The sequence below is a fragment of the Notolabrus celidotus genome, chromosome 11 (genome assembly GCF_009762535.1).
Source record: "Notolabrus celidotus isolate fNotCel1 chromosome 11, fNotCel1.pri, whole genome shotgun sequence".
NCBI lineage: Eukaryota > Metazoa > Chordata > Actinopteri > Labriformes > Labridae > Notolabrus > Notolabrus celidotus.
Window position 1 is genome coordinate 25,992,633 of NC_048282.1, and position 18,398 is coordinate 26,011,030.

Below are 18,398 nucleotides of genomic sequence, written 5' to 3' on the forward strand. Positions count from 1 at the left end.
CGGGTCAAGTTGACCCAGGAACATTATTGCTGTCCCTAAAAAACGAACATAACAGGAGGGTTAATCCACCATGAGCAGAGCACTTTGTGCCATTTAGCAAGTTACAATGACCAGACTCATGTTAGACAGCCATCTGCCTCGACTGTGTAGGGGATATTTTCCAGTAAACAATAAAGGGTTAAAACTGTTTTAAAGTCAAATCTTTAGTTTTAAGACATGGCAGATGTTTGACATGTCTGCCTGTTGAATGTGAAGTTTTATTGTCACTGTGCTTGTTAATTTCTCATTGGTGGACTCATTATGGGTCTGTAAATATCACAAAGTCTAGTCCTGCTATATGTGTAAGTGTGAAAAAATGTACAGTGATTTGTTGCTATATTGATTAAAACACATCTGAACTGACTGGTGATTGAGATTGTTAGAAACGACAGCAACCACTGTTTATTTTTTATGTCCAAACACAACAGTGCTTTCAGGAGGTAAAATTCAGCTTTCTACATGACAAAAATACACATTTATCTGTGGTGTACAAAAAACATCAATAACTTTAACTACAAGAGGACACAACTGAGGGAAAGATTTTTATTTTCAACTCCTTTCAATCGTAACACCATTCAAAGGCTCTTTGCAAACACTTTGGAAGGATTCCCTCTACAATCTTCAATATATATATTTTCTTTTACATAAAGCAAATCAAAACAACCACCAATAAAGCAAGTTTGATGAGGCAGCATTTAAAATCTAGCTAAGAGGTCAAATTTGTAACTGGTATCCAAAATAGTAAAAAACACACAATGCATTCAAGAATACAAAATAAAGAGCTTTGAAAAATAAATAAACAAAAGGTAAGATCAAATTAAACCAAAGAAAATTCCAAATGTAAAACTGAATGCTGCCTTTCAAAGCCAGAAACCATCTGATGATTGAGATTACGTTTTTGACCACATATCTGGTGTTCTTAAAAGCTAAATAAATTACTACTCTGAAACACATCATCTGTAAAAAGACACAGACCTGAAATACAATGTGCTTTTTTTTTGTGTAAACTTTGACCATGATTTTTTTTGATGATAGTAGGCTAATGAATTGCACATTGTATAAAACAATAACTTAAAAGATGTGAAAAATGTAGCTCCAACTAAAAACTTATGTCAAAAAGGAAATACTGATTAAAATAATGAAACTGAAAGTGAACTATGTGTTGATTACTGAAGGATTTACATAAAAAGTCCTTACTAAAACTGAACTATGAGTTGATTACTGAAGAAGGATATATGTAAAAAGCCCTTACTAAAACTGAACTGTGAGTTGATTACTGAAGAAGGATATATGTAAAAAGCCCTTACTAAAACTGAACTGTGTGTAGATTACTGAAGAAGGATATGTAAAAAGCCCTGAGTACAAACCCTGAATATGCATTTCTGATTTCTCTTCCCTGAAACTTTGAAAATATTTTGTTTTTAGAGTAAAAATTGAGTTCCAAACAGAATGTATGATATTAATATTCTCTGTGCTCATCAACACCCTCACCCTGTAAAAAAAAATATAGTTTTCACTCCACACTTTTCCTTCTGTCCACCACCGAACAAGGGTATCTGCTCTCCTCCTCTTAGTAAGTTAGAGTTTTGCGTCCCTTTTGTCCGTTCCGGCTGGGATTGGGGACTTCCCTGGAGCTGCAACCTTCACCGTCCTCCCCTTCATTGTTGTTTGCCCAGCTTGCTTTCAGAGGAGTCAGCTCGGGAGCTATTATGTCCCCATTCTGTGTGTCAATACAAGCAAGAGACATGGGTGTTAACTAGAACAGTGTAGAGTTTACATTAACAACGATGTCATCAGGACAGCTGCGTGGCAGTACGTCACAGCTCTTAATTTTTAAACTGAACTCTAAAATCATGCAGGTGTTTTTTTTGGTAGCTATGAGAGGGACTATCTAACAATTCGGAAATCATGTAAACACTTAATTACAGGGTCTGGCCACAAGAGGGTGGAAGAACAGCAATAAAGCTGATTGTGAGATGCAGATCTAAATGTGAAGTAAAGTATTTCAGGCGGCCACGTCTGAAATAAATGAGACATTATTGCCTCTTAGTCAACATTTGTCAGAAAGTGCTGATAAACGTATAGTTTGGAGTAGAGGTACACTACTGTCCCATCATTGTTAATTTAGACTTTGTGAAGGAAGACTGTGTCATTAAAACAAAGGTTCTAATTCTCAAGGGAGAGTTTCTAGCTGCAGATGAGTGAATACTGTGAACACTGTGAACACTGTGAACACTGTGACACTGTACCTGTGGCTTTGAGAAGTTATTGTCCATGCACCACTGGACAAATTGCTTCTTGGCGGCCTCCAGACTCCTTTCATCAGTCTTCTTGAAGTGGACCCTGATCAGCTGCTCTGCAAACTTCTCAGGGAGAAGTTTAGACACCTAAAAAGAAAGAGGGCGGCACAGTTTATTTTGAGGGATACAGTTGAAACAGGGGCTTCAACAAATAAGTTAAATGCATGGAACAGAATATGCCCGCAAGATGAATTACTCATGCATAGTGAGTAAGATTAAAATTCTGTTTTTCTTGCTTCGAACCTGGTTCTTGCGAATCCTGATGGCTTTGTCCGGGTCATCCTTGCAGTAGAATTGCACATTGTTGATGGGGTTCTTTTCCTTCATCCCATAGTCCAAGTTAATAACCTAAAAAGAGAGGCGGCAGATTATTAAGGGGCAAGACGCATAAACAGAAGCATTGGCTTATAACTGAGCTAAATTTGATTATACTAATATTGGAAAGCTCACATTGACTACAAAGTCCTCTGGCTGCAGACAGATATCCGGGGGGTTGTTCTCAGGGATGGACGTCGCTAAATCTGCCTCCCAGCTGTGAATTTTATCCTTGTGAAAGAAAAAGAGCAAGAAGTGAAAAAACATATATCATCTGTACAGGGATATTACATGACATTTGACTCATGATTCTAGTCTCAGTGCTGGCACATCTTTATATACAAACAATTTTTTTAGCTCAAATTTGATCCTCTCTCTGTCCATTCGTTAATCCAGTTTTCAAAAATCGAATCAACTCTCATATACTTACTGGACAATGACACAAACAAGTTTCACTTGATTTAATCTAATCTAATATGGCTTAGTACTTAATCATATCCACAAATAGACACATTGGAACAGAAAAGAAAAAGACGGTTACACGCACACACACACACACACACACACACACACACACACACACACACACACACACACACACACACACACACACACACACACACACACACACACACACACACACACACACACACACACACACACACACACACACACACACACACACACACACACACACCTGGCTGACGATTATGGGTTTATCTGCTTGGGTTTGGCCCAGACACTTGTAGAGGCGTCGACAGACGATGTTGTGTAGAATCTGCCTCGCTTCAGCCAGCTCAGAGGAGGAGGAGTTGAGTATTTGCTCAAACACATGATCTACAAATCAAACATAAAGTGAATGAGTCAGATCAGATTAAACAGAGACCTCACCATCCTCACTGAATAATTTTTTCTTTGTAGTGTTAAGTGTAAAGGCTCTATCCTTAGAACTGTTTTCAGACCTGTTTTTTACCTCAACCATCTTAATATTGTCAATATAAACAGGAGGGCTGAAGTGAAACTGTAAAACAAAGTTGCAAGGAGTCTTATTTAAAGATTAATTTATTTTACTATCATGAATTAAAGTGGATTCAAGCTTGTACTGGAATACATTTTGCGTTAAAGAACTCCTTTTTATCCAAAGTAAAGAACTCAAAATTATATTTATTAAAATACGCCACACAAAATAACTGTATATGAGGAATACAACTGATTTCTAGGTTTTTTTAATCAATTTTGTGTGATCTCATTAAAGCAGGATTATTCTTGATACAATAGGCACGTTCACACTTCTGCTTCCATTTGGTGTGGTCAAAGCATTTAGCACTTTAAAAAGGAACCATTGCAAAAGCAGACTCTGATCCATCCACATGTGGGTGAGCACACACTTCAGATTGGCACAAGCACTCTAAATTCAAGCCAACAAAGAGCTGAGCAAGAATAAACAATATGTCAGGGGGAGAAAAAAAAAGCTCTGACTCTGACAAATTGACTCAGAATAAAAATGAGGTAAGAAGTAACCACTTTTTATTGGAAGATGTTAATTCAACTCTCACTTTTAAAATTGTTTGCCAAATTAGTGGTTTTGTATTAATGATCATTTATTTTAATTAAAAATATCCATTACCCTGTAGAGTAAATGCTGCAGTTAGTCATTCCTGCTCAAAAAAAGATGAGGACAATGTTGTGCATACTTTGCAACTACCATCATTTATGTAGCTCTTCAGTCATTTTTAATGGTATGGTGTTATTTGTACTTTTTTTTCTTCTTTTCTTTTTTGTTTGTGTTCTGGTTTCTCCCCTCCCTTTTTTATTTTTATTTTACTATACTTTATTATAATTTTTTGTTTAATCTTGATCTTTTTAGGGAGCTTTTTTAACATCTTGCAAGGGACTACGGATGTAAACTAGCCTTTTGGCTAATTCTGGCATATTTACAAAAATGTTAATTAATATGCATGGTCCTTTTAAATGAAAAAAATAAATACATACATTTAAGAGCCAAACCACTCCACTGTACAAGGTACAACCACACTAGGGGAATTTTTTGACAGGACTGGAAATGTAACTGTTTTTTAAATATATATATATATATATATATATATATATTTTATTGTGTTCCTCCAGTTTAATTTTTGTTTTATTTTCTCTCTTTCAATGTATTTATTCTTAAATAAAGATTTTACAATACACAAAAGCCCACAAAGAAAAAACATATAATGCTCCCACAGAAAACATGATCAAAACTAAACTAAACTAAACAAAAACAAACAGACAAACGTCTCTTATAGTTTTAGTACATGCAGCAATCACAACCTGAAAAAATGTATACATGTAGCATTTTAATGTGATACATTTGATACCCCTATACTTATAACTCTTACCCATTCTTCTTTCAGATAAGTGAGCTTTTTGTCTATGGCTTGGCATAGTTGTTAGCCTGTGGGGCTGCCTATCCAGTTTCCCCATCTACGGTTATAAATCAGCGACACATTTAAAACATTTCCAAATTGAATTGTAGCTAATTTCAACACTACTACAAACTACAAGCTGGATATCAAACAAAGAGTTTACTAATGCATAAATAACCTGTTCATCAAAATTGAACATTACAGAATTTATTTCTGAGCTGCTGTATCAGGCTGTGGAGCCATCTTAGTGGCCACAGACAGGAAAGGAAAGGCAGTCACAGGAGCTTGAATACTTGAAACATCAACTTGTTGAACATCTGAGTAGTTTTCACAGAGTAGGTCTCAGTAACCCAGCATGTAATTAAGAGATGGTACAGATGAGGCAATTATGTACCTCATCTGTGTCCTCTTTTCCCTGTCCACTCACCTGTGAGCTTGGTGTAGGCCACCATGTCATCTATGGCTGTGGAGAGAGTGAACATCTTCCCTTTTGAGCCTTCCACCTGGATGTGCTTGTCTGCTTTTAGGAAAGCCTCAGTGATCCTAAAAAATATACAAAAAATGATAAAGAACCATTTTCCATAATACCAGTTTACCATACAGGAATGACAACAAACATCATCAGATCCACAAGCTACTCACATCATCTCTATGATGTTGCCCACTTTGTGCTGGTAGGCTCTCCTGTGGAGACAGTTCCTCGTGTGGAACATGTCATAGAGATTGCCCACCTCCTGTTAAATAAATGACTTGTATGTTAGTCATTATAAACTACCTAAACGGGTCAAACGTTCAAAAAATGTACCAAAAGAAACCATAATAACTTCTGCACCTTGTCTCTCGTGCAGATGTGCTTTTGACCATCCACATCACAAACTCTGGCAAACTTCAGGAAGCGGCGGTGGTCAAAATTGTTCTGGATTCCCAGATGGTAGCAGTCCCTGAGAAGACAGAGATTGAAAAATATATACCAAAAAAAGGGAAAAAAACAGCAGAGAGAAGTATGAGCTTCTATTGGTCAACATCCCCTACCTGGCAAAGTAGTCCCACTTGTCTACATCTATACCATTTCTTTTGTTGGCCACAATTTCATAGAGGAAGGACTTGTCTTCTGGACGCCCTTTATAACGCCACTGGGGAGGACAAGAGAGTCGTGAATCAGGATTAGTTTTATTCACCACATTTGTTTTTGTCAAGAATCTTAACTGTTCACAGTTAATTTAAAAGATTTTCTTCTGGGGTAACAGCTTTCAGAACAATGAAAGTCCTTCCCGAGGCAGAATGCAAAGTGCAAAAGTTAACTAAATCTGAAAAAAGATGGAGTCCCAAGGAAATGCTACATTCAAATTCATGCTAGTTTTCCATGGCTATCAAGCTTAGCTTTAAGCCTGGGGTGATGGTTCCATGTAAGGCAGAACCAGCAAATACCTTGCCTTGAGCTGGTTTATTGTCCAGCGGTCCAGCAATCTGCTCCTTGATAAAGTCCAGGTCTTCAGGTAGCACCAAGCCATGCTGCTCCATCACCGGTCTCAGGTTATTGTCCTCCACAAGGTAGTCAAACATTGCCAGAGAGGCGGTCTCATGCTGCAAAACAAACAATCACATTTTGTAAATATGGGAATGTAAATACTCATGTTTGAAAACGAAAGCTAAGTGCCTCACGACTCAAATATAAAGGGCTTATCTCAGCTCAAACATGACTCAACACAAACATGAATCCTCATCTTATCACTAATGGTTACCAGATGGCACGTCTGGGGTCATAACTTTCACAAAAACCATGTTCTTGCCTTTTCTTATCATTAAATTGACGGTGACGCTTTGCACAGTGGCATTGTTCTATGGTACAACTGCCTAAATAAGAAAGAGCAGGAAGGAACTTTACTACTCTACTTAACAACTTAATCAACCAATAAAAGAGGAAAGGATGAAGATAAGGAGAGAATACTTCATCCATGCAGTCAGTGCTGAGGAGGACTGGAGTTTAAAGTCTACATTGTATATCAAAAAGACTAAATGGAGAAAGGATTTGTGTCTGGTTGTTCGATCTTTCTAGAAAACTAAGAAGAACCCCACAAGTGATGGCTCAAAGAAAAAGGCAATGATCAATGTTTACTCTTATAAGAACCAGATGGTACGAGCCAGTGTGACTCTACAGGGAGACATCACACCATTCCATATCAAGTATTTTCTTCTTCCCTTCTCTGTGAGAGTTATGCTGTTTTAAACCAATTACTTAAACTTTAAAATGTGTGGTCATACAAACAAAGAGGTTCCTTTGGAATTCCTTACGGTAATTCAGTTGATAATGATGTGCAAATGTGGGTTAGCATGTAGGAGTGGTGAGTCATACAATGTGTATTTGCATCTCCACGATTGCCAGATGGTTTCTGGTGAATCCCCAAATCTGTTTAGACACATTTTGGGTAACATGACATGCCAACAGCACACAAAATCTTTTCAAGTCAAAGGAAAAAAGAAATCAGAAGACTAGAGGAGCCTCCGTTTACCAGTGCCGATTTAACAAAAAAAAATGATCATGGAAAATACTTAAAATTTACATCCCTAGTCCAGACCATACCCTATGTTGTAGTATTAAGAAAGCCCCAACATCAAGACAGGATAAAATCCAGTCCCATCTTACAGGCAGGACTCAGCCTTCTCTCATCTTAATGCCACTTTGTGCCATTAAGCAAGTTACAGTGGCCTGGAGAAGAACCAGACTCATGCTAGACAGCCATCTGCATCCTATTGATGAACATCTTGGCAAAAACAGTGAAACATTAGTTCTTCTTTGTACCGGGTTCTTGTCTCGCACTGTCAGGGTTTCACGTTAGATAACCTCTACGTTCAACAAGCATTATCCCTCACGTATTAAAGTTCCTGTGAGGGTTTTGGGTTTCAGCAAAGAGGAAGCAGTACCTGCTTCCTCTTTGCTGATTTTGTGCTGTATTTGTGTAAGTCATGCTTTTCCATATGTCATATCACTTTCTTGTAATAGTCAGGGGTATCACACTTTAAGAAGCTTTGCTGTGAAACAGATAAAAGTAGGGCTGTTTTTGCAGGGTACTGTACATTATCTTGTCTGACACCTACCCTGTGGCAGCAGTTTCAGACATAAATGATCACAACAGAGAAAATGTTGTTCGAGTCACTGATGGCCTTGTTTGCTTTTGGAGATCATAAAGAGACATTTATTAATTTTAGTATGTTACAAACAAGATAAAAACTCCTCACAGGAGCTTTAAGTTATTCGTTGATTGAAGTAAATTAATTCTGAATTATTCTGTAGCTAGATTGGGCCTCACTGGCTCTCTTTCATGTTGTTAATATGTTTACTTAAAATTAATATCTTTATGTTGTTTATGGCAAGGACAAGAGAAGTTTAAATCCCATAGTTCTTACCTTCCAGTTTATTCCAGGACGTGCCCTGGGGATGAACTTCCCATCAAACAAATGGGAAAATGGCCCATGTCCTAGGGGGTACATGAAAAAGAGGTTACTAATTTGTCATTGGTGAACTTTAGACTTATCTGGAAAAAGGAAACTTAACCAGAATAGTTTCATTTTCATTCTGAGTATTGACCACACCATCTGACTTTAATTTGCTCAAACTTGTTTTAGCTGGTTGTGTGTATTACTCACCCAAGTCATGGCAGAGCCCTGCAATCTGTACACACAGGATGTCTCTGCATGAGATGAGTAGCTCTGGCTGCCTCTCATTCAGAGCTTGAACAAGTCTCCCCGCCAAATGACCCACCCTGTATCAGCGCACAAAAAAACACCTATCAGTTTGAAAAAATGAGCCTCATCGAGTGTCCAAACAGAGTGTCAAGAAGAGAGTCAAGTTTCATGTGGTTTCAGGACTATTTTAGAGATATGTGTGAGGCTTTATTGATGAAGAGAGAAGAACAAAGAATATCTTGGAAAAAGCCTCAGGGGACCAAATCTTCCACAAGTTAGATGATAAAAACACTCTTCATTGAACTAATCTCCACAGTGGGGTTTTAAAGAGGCAGAGCTCAAGGTCAAGGCCAGACACTGACTGCTTTTCCAAAGAGTAGTTATTATGGGTCAGTCTGACTTTTCCAGTTGTTGCCATTTTTACCAAAACACCACGTAGATTACTACATGTTCCTCTTTTGAGGACGGGAGTCATGCTCTTTTTAAAACAAGACAGCTTTGTTGACAGATTTATTTTCAGACAAGTATTCTTCACAGCAGTTCAGTCCATGTGATGCGCCCTCTTCAATAGAAGGAATGTTTCGTTTTCACCTTTTCCTTTTTGATACAGATTCCAAAACCACAGTATCGAAGGATACTGAATAGCAATCTCACAAAGAGCACACATAATATTAGTGGTAAAACACTGGTCGGCCATCTTTGTGACATTCTCCTCTATTTGTAGAAAGGAGATTCATCCTGACCCAATCATTGCATTATTTGGAGTTGTTCCCAGAGTTTTCGCACTTACAGGTGCACAGGGTGACGCTTTAGCCTTTTTGTCGCTACTGGCCCGACGTCTAATTTTGACTAACTGGAAATCCACAGAACCACCATCACACAGTAATTGGGCGGCAAGTGTGATGGCCCATCTAAAACTTGAAAAACTCAAATACTCCATTAAGGGCTCAGCTGAAGTATTTCTTAAAGTCTGGAAACCCTTCCTCTCTTACTTTGAACAAAATGTGACCTCTAAACAGTGAACATTATATCTGGGTTCCTTGAACCTCCTCCCCCTAATCTCAGAGTGTCTTTCTTTTTTCATTCCCTTCTTCTTCTGCTGTCTTGTTTTGTTTTGTCTAAAATACTTATGTTGTTGTACTCTGTATATTTTCTTTTCTACATTTGTTAGGCTTTGATTGCCTTGTTAAGTTGTTTTTTTGCTGTTTGTTAATGTCTTTTTTTTGGGTTGATACATGTTGTGATGTGTGAATTAATGTATGAAAAAAAAAGGAAAAAGGAAAAAATTCCAATAAAAAGATTTCAAAAATAAAAAACACTGAATGCTGATATTTATGAGCTTTTACTAACATTTCACACTCTGCTCACACCACACTGTTATTGATTGTTATTGTTGAATGACAATTTTTACCCTGAGCCAAATGATAGAAGGTTGATAAGACATGGTACCATTCGTCAATACCCAATAATAACACATTTTAGGCAGCATCTGTGTATATACTGATACTAGCATTTGTGTTCGAACAACTCCAACAGCTTACTTAAATGTGTATCCAACAGAAAAGCAGTGCTGGTTAATTATGTCATTATACGCCTTAATCAACAACCACTTTATCTCACTTAACACATACCCAATGGAGTGTTCAAAGCGGTTGTGAGACGCTCCAGGGAAAACAAAGTAGGCGCCTCCAAGCTGCTTGAGGTTTCGTAATCTCTGGAACTGAGGTGTGTCAATGATTTTGATGAGAAGAGGGTGGAGCTCCACATGCCCATGGATGGGATCATTAAAGACCTGGCAGAAAACAGAACAACAAACATCAATAAAAACACTAAAGATAACTATATCTCCATTCAAAGATAATTTTTCAAATGTACCTAATCTTAGTGACCCTCTTTGGGTGAAATGCATTTTCAACTCCTGCTCCAAAATTGTGATATTGCCTGGCCATTCATTCATTTAAATTTGAAATTCAACTCCTAATCAAACAGGATGTCAGAGCAAAAGAGGCATTAACTAGTTTCTGTGGCCTGTCAGAGGCTCTCTGATTAGTTTCACTTCAGTGGAAAGTTCCACACCAAGAACCAAGGAGGTAGGTCTCTTCATTTCACACATTACCCAGAAGAAGTAGTTCCTTTTGTATCACACCTCACTCACTATTACCATTTAATAAGTATTTTTCAGCTTGCAAGTTTCATTTATCTTTTTAAGAAATGCACAATCATATGGTTTTCCCTCTACACTGTGGTTATGTTTCACTTGTCCTCACTCTGTTATGTCTTTCTTCTTGTTAAAGCCTTGAGAGTTTAGCTTGCTGACACATGATACCTTGTTTAGCTCTGCTACTTTCTGCCGCAGCTTCCTGAGGCTGTGTAGGATCTTCTGCCGGTCCCCAAGACACCTTGAAAAATAAAATCATCAAAATGGTGAGAGAACGACATACAACAGGGGTGTGAAACATACGGCCCGCGGGCGAAAACCGGCCCGTCAGAGGTTCCAATCTGGCCCACAGGATGACTTTGAAAAGTTAAAAAATTACAGAGAAGACATTAACTGTAATCTTTAAATAAAAGTAACTGCTATTTAATTTTTTTTCTCTGGGGGTCACATACATTCAAACAGCTGACAAAAGCCACATGAACAGCGCTCCAGGATTTTTTTTTCTCAAAGTGAGGAAAAACAATAATTGCATAATCCGGTTGAAATTCATAGACTTTTTGGACTCCTGCATACAACACTGTCCAGCAAACAAACTGTTTATGCTGGAGCTGGGGAGTCAACATTAGTCAACTTTACCTTCTTCATTGTTATAATCTATCTGTTCTTTTGCTGTAAACATTACACTCTGTGTGTCAGCTGAATGGGAAACCTGTATGCATGGTGTGTTTGCAGCAGGTTTCAGTGCTTAAATAATATCATATTTGGCCCCACTTTGAGACTCAATATGGCGAAAAATACAACAGCTGTTTTTGTAAAAAGATAGTTCAAGATAGTATTTTTTTGCACTAAAACAAACAGAACAATTTTGAATGTTTGTTATTTATGTCCAGCCCACTTGAGATCAATTTGGCCCCTGAACTGAAATGAGTTTGACACCCCTGACATACAATGAATGAATGGAACATTAAAGTAACACCAGTAGGATAATTTGGCCTCGTTATATGGCCATTTACATTGCACAATTCAAAAGGCTTCAGGATTCAAAAATATGACTAGTTAAAAAAAGGACACACTCACTTGATCCCAATCTTCTCCAAATCCTCATCGTTGAGAAGCCTCAGGCTGACACCAGTGACTTTTTGTGCTGGATAACGGAAACATGTAGTCAGTGGCGGTTCTGGGGAGGGGCCAACAGGGGCCAGTGCCCCTGTAAAACTGAACCTGTACCCCCCCCCTCCACACCAAACAAATAATATACAATAAAAAAAGCTTCGGTAACGCGCCGATGTTACAGGCGGAACACATGCGTGTGGCACTTGGTTCCAGTCCCTTAGAGCGCTAAGGGACTCATGTTGAGTGTAAACAGCCAAACAAATGTTTATTTTATTTTGGTTTACAAAGTCAGAAAAGCCTGAAGTTGCCAAAGACCGGCTGGTGCTAGTGTATTGTAAACACAGAAAAGCATAGAACTAAGATGAATAGATCTGCCATATTGCTCGGTAGTATATGGCACTTTGTCACCGATATCCGATCCAGCTTTTTGAGTCCGATCTAGCCGATATCCGATACCAGGATCGGATCGGTGCATCCCTATACACAGTAGTATATGCCTAGTATATAGGGATGCACTGATGTTTTGCCAGTTTGTTCTCAGCCGGTCCTCACCCTTCTCAGTCTCTTTAATCAGGGTTGAATGTGTCCCTCTGACAACACCCTTGGCCCCAGCCTGCCCCCCCCCAAGTAAAATTGGTCTAGAAACCCTCATCCGACTGGCATAATTAAGATCAAATTAATCAATGGAAGCAACCAAACCTTTAAATGCATCTTCCCATTCTTCAAGACCTTCTCGTCGTAGGTACCGACAAGTTTCATCCACACCCCATTGCATGTAGTCATAGTCCTGCAGCCGGACCACTGACACTCTCTTCTCCGGCGTTTTGAAGCTGTCATCAGGGGTCGAAACTGCCCCGAACGGTCGTTTCCTGTTCTCCATGTTGATCTCACAAACCGGCGGGAATCAGAGCAAGTCCGAGAACACGAGAGTCCCAATACAAGAGTCGGTTACGATTCACACGTCGACTGTAAACAGCTGGTGAGGTAGTAAAGCAGTGGAGACACTGTAGCAGGAATGGTGAAAATACCCGGGTTTTGTTACCACAGCGAGTACCTCGCGCTAAATACAAACGCAAATACAGTTTCCGGTTTCTGCCTTCAAAATAAAAGTCTTCAGCTCAACACTAAAGCTGTCTGCCAGATTTAAACCAGCCAGCACCTGTTAACGTTGAGCATGATGAATTTAGATTTAGTTTACAGTTTTTCTCAATTGTTGACACACAAATACTGGTCCTTGAGACACAATGACCACAACATGTAACCCATACACCAGCCCCCTGAACCAATTCTGCTAGCACATTTCCTGCTCTACACTCAAATTGCAGTTCTAAATCACACTTAAAAAAAAAAAAAAAAACACTACACACAATTCTCTGTATTTGGCACAATTTTCATGAAGAAAATCTCTTGTTTTCACAAGGAACACACTGTCATTCAAAATCTAAAGTTAATTGCCCTACTATGCACACTGACTCATCACATGAGCAAACACCTGTCACACAGTTTTACAATTAACAATCAGAGCTTTGTTTCCGTCCGCTGCTTGGCCAGGGAAAACATTGCTTGTTATGTGGATCAGGTGCTGTGGCCAGACCAAAACAGATGAGAGAGGATGCAGCATAGTTTTTAAAACTTTTTTTTTTTTTTTTTTACTGTAACTGTATACAGTAAATTATTCTGTTGTTTTGTATGTAGACCACAGTTTGTGCAACTTTGTGTTGGTTGGGATGTACACTGTGTGCACTGTTTATTTTGTCTGAAATATATTTGTTTCCGTGTATTTATGTGTTTTGAGAATAAAAACAATATTCTAAAATATTTTACAACACACTTATGTATGTACTGTCTGTAATAAGTTTAACACTGAACAAAAAAAAGGCCTAAGTCATTATGATGTATGGAGAAGAAGTGTTTTCCATTCATCAGTGTTTTACATTGAGCACATCAGTGTTCAACTGGTTCTTATAAATGTCTATTCATATGGTGGTTTGTGTGTCATTTGAAAATAATATTGCATTTTGAGAAGAAATAACATTGTTTTGAATATAAAGTTTAATTTTGCAGGTGAATTGAGGGGTTTTGCCCATTGTGTGTGTGTTTTTTGATTTGTGTGTAGAGTTCTGAGAGTATGAGGCATGCTTTCAGATAATGTGTGTACACAATCGAAAAAGACTGTTATAAGCTACCAAATGGAAGTGTGAAACAATAATTAAATGTAAACTAACTCAACTCAACTCAACTCAACTCAACTTTATTTATCACCTTTCATACATAAAACTTTAACTATGTTAGTACATTGTTGTATTCCCCTGTCCCGTGTTGTAAGCTGGTGTAACAAAAGAATTTCCCCCAATGGGGGACCAATAAAGTATATCTTATCTTATCTTATCTTATCTTATCTTATCTTATATAAACATGCAGCCCAAAGTGCTTCACAGAATAACAGAGGGACAGAAAACAACAGCAATGGTAAAATTATAAAAGGCATGATTATAAATAAAATACTTTAAAATAAAATAAAATCAATACAGTGAAATTAATAAAATAAGTAGTAGTGGAAAAAAAGGTCAAAATAAGGTAGCGTTAACATGATCAGAAGAATACAAGAAATAAATAGATAAATAAATAATTAAATACGATAGATCAATGTTAAAGCAATGATTAAAATAATAGTGATTAAAATAACAATTGAAATAATTAAAATAATAAGCCTACATGACTTCTGTGGTGACCTTGAATACAAGAACAAAGATATTTCTGGTGAATAAAAAAATATTTAATGATACCTACATTTACCTTGACTGAAAATTCTGAATATATTTTTGGGAACACGTGAACAAGAGGATTTATTTCGCAGGTTAAACACCTTGCTTCCGGTAAATTCCTTGCAGCGTGCATGTGACTTGACAGAGGGTCCCTGTCCTGTGGCTGAGCGCAGAAGGTGGAGCCAAATATAGAGGAGCGAATGAGGCCAGAGCGTGGACGCGAAACTCCCAGAAACACACAGTGACAACATGCCGGCCCTTTTTAAATCTGCTAATCCACGTTTTGCCAAGGCAGTGGTTAAATATCCTAAATCCAAAGACCTCTCGATGTGAAACGTGGTGATGTGCGTGGAGGCTTCAAGGTAAGGTATTCTACAGTACCTTACATTGTCCATGTTTTGTAATGACACTTCAAGTGAAACACCTGCCAGATGAAACTTATTCAAATTCAGTACTAATCAAGTTAGTGCTTTATTACTTTATTACATTTCTGGCCAGCTCTCTGCACAGATGACCAATATTTTTTATACCGTGTTCTAGATCTGGGGTTCCCAAAGTGTGGGTCGGGACCCTCTGAGACACCAATAGATGTCTTCCAATTTTTTTATTTTTTATTTTTAAGTATTTTGATTTACTTATTTTACCCATTATTTAAAAAATATAGACAAACATAGTGATTACATTTTAAATAAAACCCTGAAAATAAGTTCATTTCATTAGTTTTCTGCCTTTCTTTGTTGCCAGATGACTCCTAAATCTAGGGTTAGGGTAAGCTAAGAGTGAATTAACAAAAGGATCAGTAGCAGCAGGTTATTTCACAGCAGCACCGTCACATGTGCATGTAGGCAAACTTATTTTGAAGTATGAAGCAACATTTAATCACTTCGAGGGAAAGTGGGGGTCACAAGTCTTTGGCACTTATATTTTGGGGGTCGCGGGCTGAAAAGTTTGGGAACCCCTGTTCTGGATGAAACTCATTTAAACCTAAGTCACTGTATTTTTTTTTTTTTAAAAAGCTGTAAAATTAGAGGTCCTTAAAGAGCCATGTTATTTAGATTCAAAGTGTTCAAGGTAAACCAAGTTATAAGGATTTTAGACATTGTATGGTTCTTTTCCTGCATTACTTTGCAATACTCTGCCCAAATGCTAGTTCACAGTGAGATTTATATCAAGTTGTTCTGCCAGTTTCTGGTTCCACTACATTCCCTGCTTGTTTGTGCACAGGTAACCATGATGACTGAATCCACTTTGTATTTTGTTGGAGTTGGAGCAGATAGATGTTTAGCATTAGAGAAATGTAGTAAAGAAGGAAATACAATGCTACCCAGCAGACCAATCACAGGGCTTGCGTTTGGGGTCTTTCAAAGTGTAAGATAGCCTGTATAAAACATGGACGTTGCTTCAGCGTTGTCACCCATTGGTTTTTGAAGTGGAGTTCTGACACTCTATCAACGGCTGGCACCATACTGAAAATCCTGACTCAACCCAACTTTTGGTCGTCCGGTGGAGTTATAAGGCAGGCCTCGCTAAGAGCTACAGTGTGCCCACTCATCAGTCAAGTCAGCCATGCCCATAGACTGTATGCATGTGCCTAATTATGCAAAACGCTAACCATATGATGTTCAGAACTATTGAGTTATAGAAAAGTTTAACCCCCCTGTATTCTTTGTGTGGATAGACAAATGAGCTAACCAGACCAAACTAGTTTTTGCATCAGGATGTAATCATGATTTTTTTTACTGTTAGGGACGCTCAAAGGACTGCAGTTTTTGGCAATTGTGCATCAGCTTCATTTCCAAAGACTGAGATTGCGGCTTGGTTGTTACATATTGAAGGAGGCGCATGTCAGGCTATGTAGGTCGACTTCTGCGTAGGTACAGGGCTATGCAAACCTATGGCACTTGCTACAGTTTTGATTCGACGCAAAAGTACTAACCCGCTTTAGACTGGCAGGGACATGACACATCAAGCACCACAAAACCTCAAAAGATACCTTATTTAGCTTTTTTTTAACAGCAGGAATCAACAAGTTTAGAGCTTGGTGGAAACAACAGCTTGATCCTAAGTTTTGTTTTTCTATTCACTAATAGGGTGGGAGATGATGGCATGCTGTTAAAATAATATGAAGCCTAAATGTTAGTACGAGTCAGGGCATGGTTAGTCTGATGAACAGATGGTATTCATCTTCATTTGAAGTCATTAGGAATTGAAGCTAAGAAGACTTAAATGTTGCCACCCTGTTGTCTTCCTTTTTAAAGTAAAAATAAAAAAATCTTTATAAATATAGAATATTATCTATACTTTAATGTTAGCAAAGAAGATATGATTATTGAAAATGGACAGGGTAAGTAAATGGTTTTCATTCATGTGGGTGCACAGCACATATAATTCATATCACCCATGCAAAAGTCGGAGCACCACTTTTGCCTGACACCATCATGTACCATAAACTCCAAGCTGTCTACTAAGTTTATTGCACACAGTTTTCTAAGCACTTCTAAACTTGTAATACATGATTTTAAACACACAGTATATGAATAACTTTTTAAAATCTTCTTATTCCAAATTGTTAGATGTAAATGCAAAGTGCTTCAAGAGAGCCTATTTCAAAAGATAGAATTGGTTACACCTAAATAAAAGAGCCAAAAAAAATGCTGTAGATGAGAAAAGATACATCAACATAGCCAAATCCAAACAACAACAATCACCAAATAAACCCAATTCAAACATTACCCAGGTCAAGATCAGATTTCAACATTAATATAACCATGAAAAACAAAACCAGACCAAATCACAAAGTATTTTAAAACTCTAAATAGTCGCACAAGTTATCTCTAAACATACATATTTCTAAGCTTTCCCAACACCAAGGAATACATAGAACATCTCAACAAGCATTGATACGACCAAAAACTACATCAATTCATAAACATGCTGTAGACATTGGTTTCAGACAATGACTCTTGAATTATTTTGGATATATCACATTGGATTCAGATGGTTAAATAATTCAGATCAATTAACCGTCCAGTGTTTGATCTTTAAGATGTACTGTATCGCTGATATTGTATATTTTATTTACATTTTTTCAAAAAACACTTTTTTATTATTTAAGCATATGGACGATTTTTTACCTATTGAATCAAAATTGTAAATGTTTTTTTCTGTGTTGATAGAAGTGTAACTAATTGTATTTTTTTTACTTCAATAATTTGTATTGATTTTCACACAAAAACAAATAGACAAATGTACACAGAAAACTGCACGATGAGATCAGCTGGTTCTAAAACAAAACCCATCCCTCATAACCCAACAGTCCCAATGTCCGTATAGGGGCTCAATAGTGCGAACATTTAGTAAAAAACAGTCCTGGAGTAAACCGTGTTCAAGTGCTGGAAGTCAGGTCATCAGTTATTTTCGAGGATTACAAAGGTACTAGACATAACAATAATCTGGTGGGAATACATAGAATAAAGAGTCTAAACAAATAAAAATAAGAAAAATAAAAATACTACAGAGAGGAAAATTGTAAGGTCAAAGACAGAGACAGAGACGAAGACAAAGAAGGAGGGTGCTTCTTAAATTGACTGAAGTTGCTGAAAGTGCTCCATGA

The 18,398-nt window shown here is 37.7% G+C and overlaps 1 protein-coding gene across 1 annotated transcript; it reads right to left on the bottom strand.

Moving 5' to 3' along the window:
- Positions 1-564: 564 nt before the first annotated feature.
- On the bottom strand, positions 565-13,087 carry samhd1 (SAM domain and HD domain 1). Its single transcript, XM_034695929.1, has 16 exons — positions 12,720-13,087; positions 11,985-12,051; positions 11,076-11,148; positions 10,381-10,541; positions 8,711-8,826; positions 8,471-8,541; positions 6,494-6,649; positions 6,098-6,198; positions 5,898-6,006; positions 5,708-5,799; positions 5,493-5,608; positions 3,352-3,491; positions 2,790-2,885; positions 2,583-2,687; positions 2,289-2,426; positions 565-1,759 (listed from the first exon to the last, which is right to left on the bottom strand). The coding sequence occupies exons 1-16, from the start codon at positions 12,898-12,900 to the stop codon at positions 1,610-1,612; spliced, it is 1,872 nt and encodes a 623-aa protein (XP_034551820.1). The 5' UTR covers positions 12,901-13,087; the 3' UTR covers positions 565-1,609.
- Between the last annotated feature and the right edge of the window lie 5,311 nt (positions 13,088-18,398).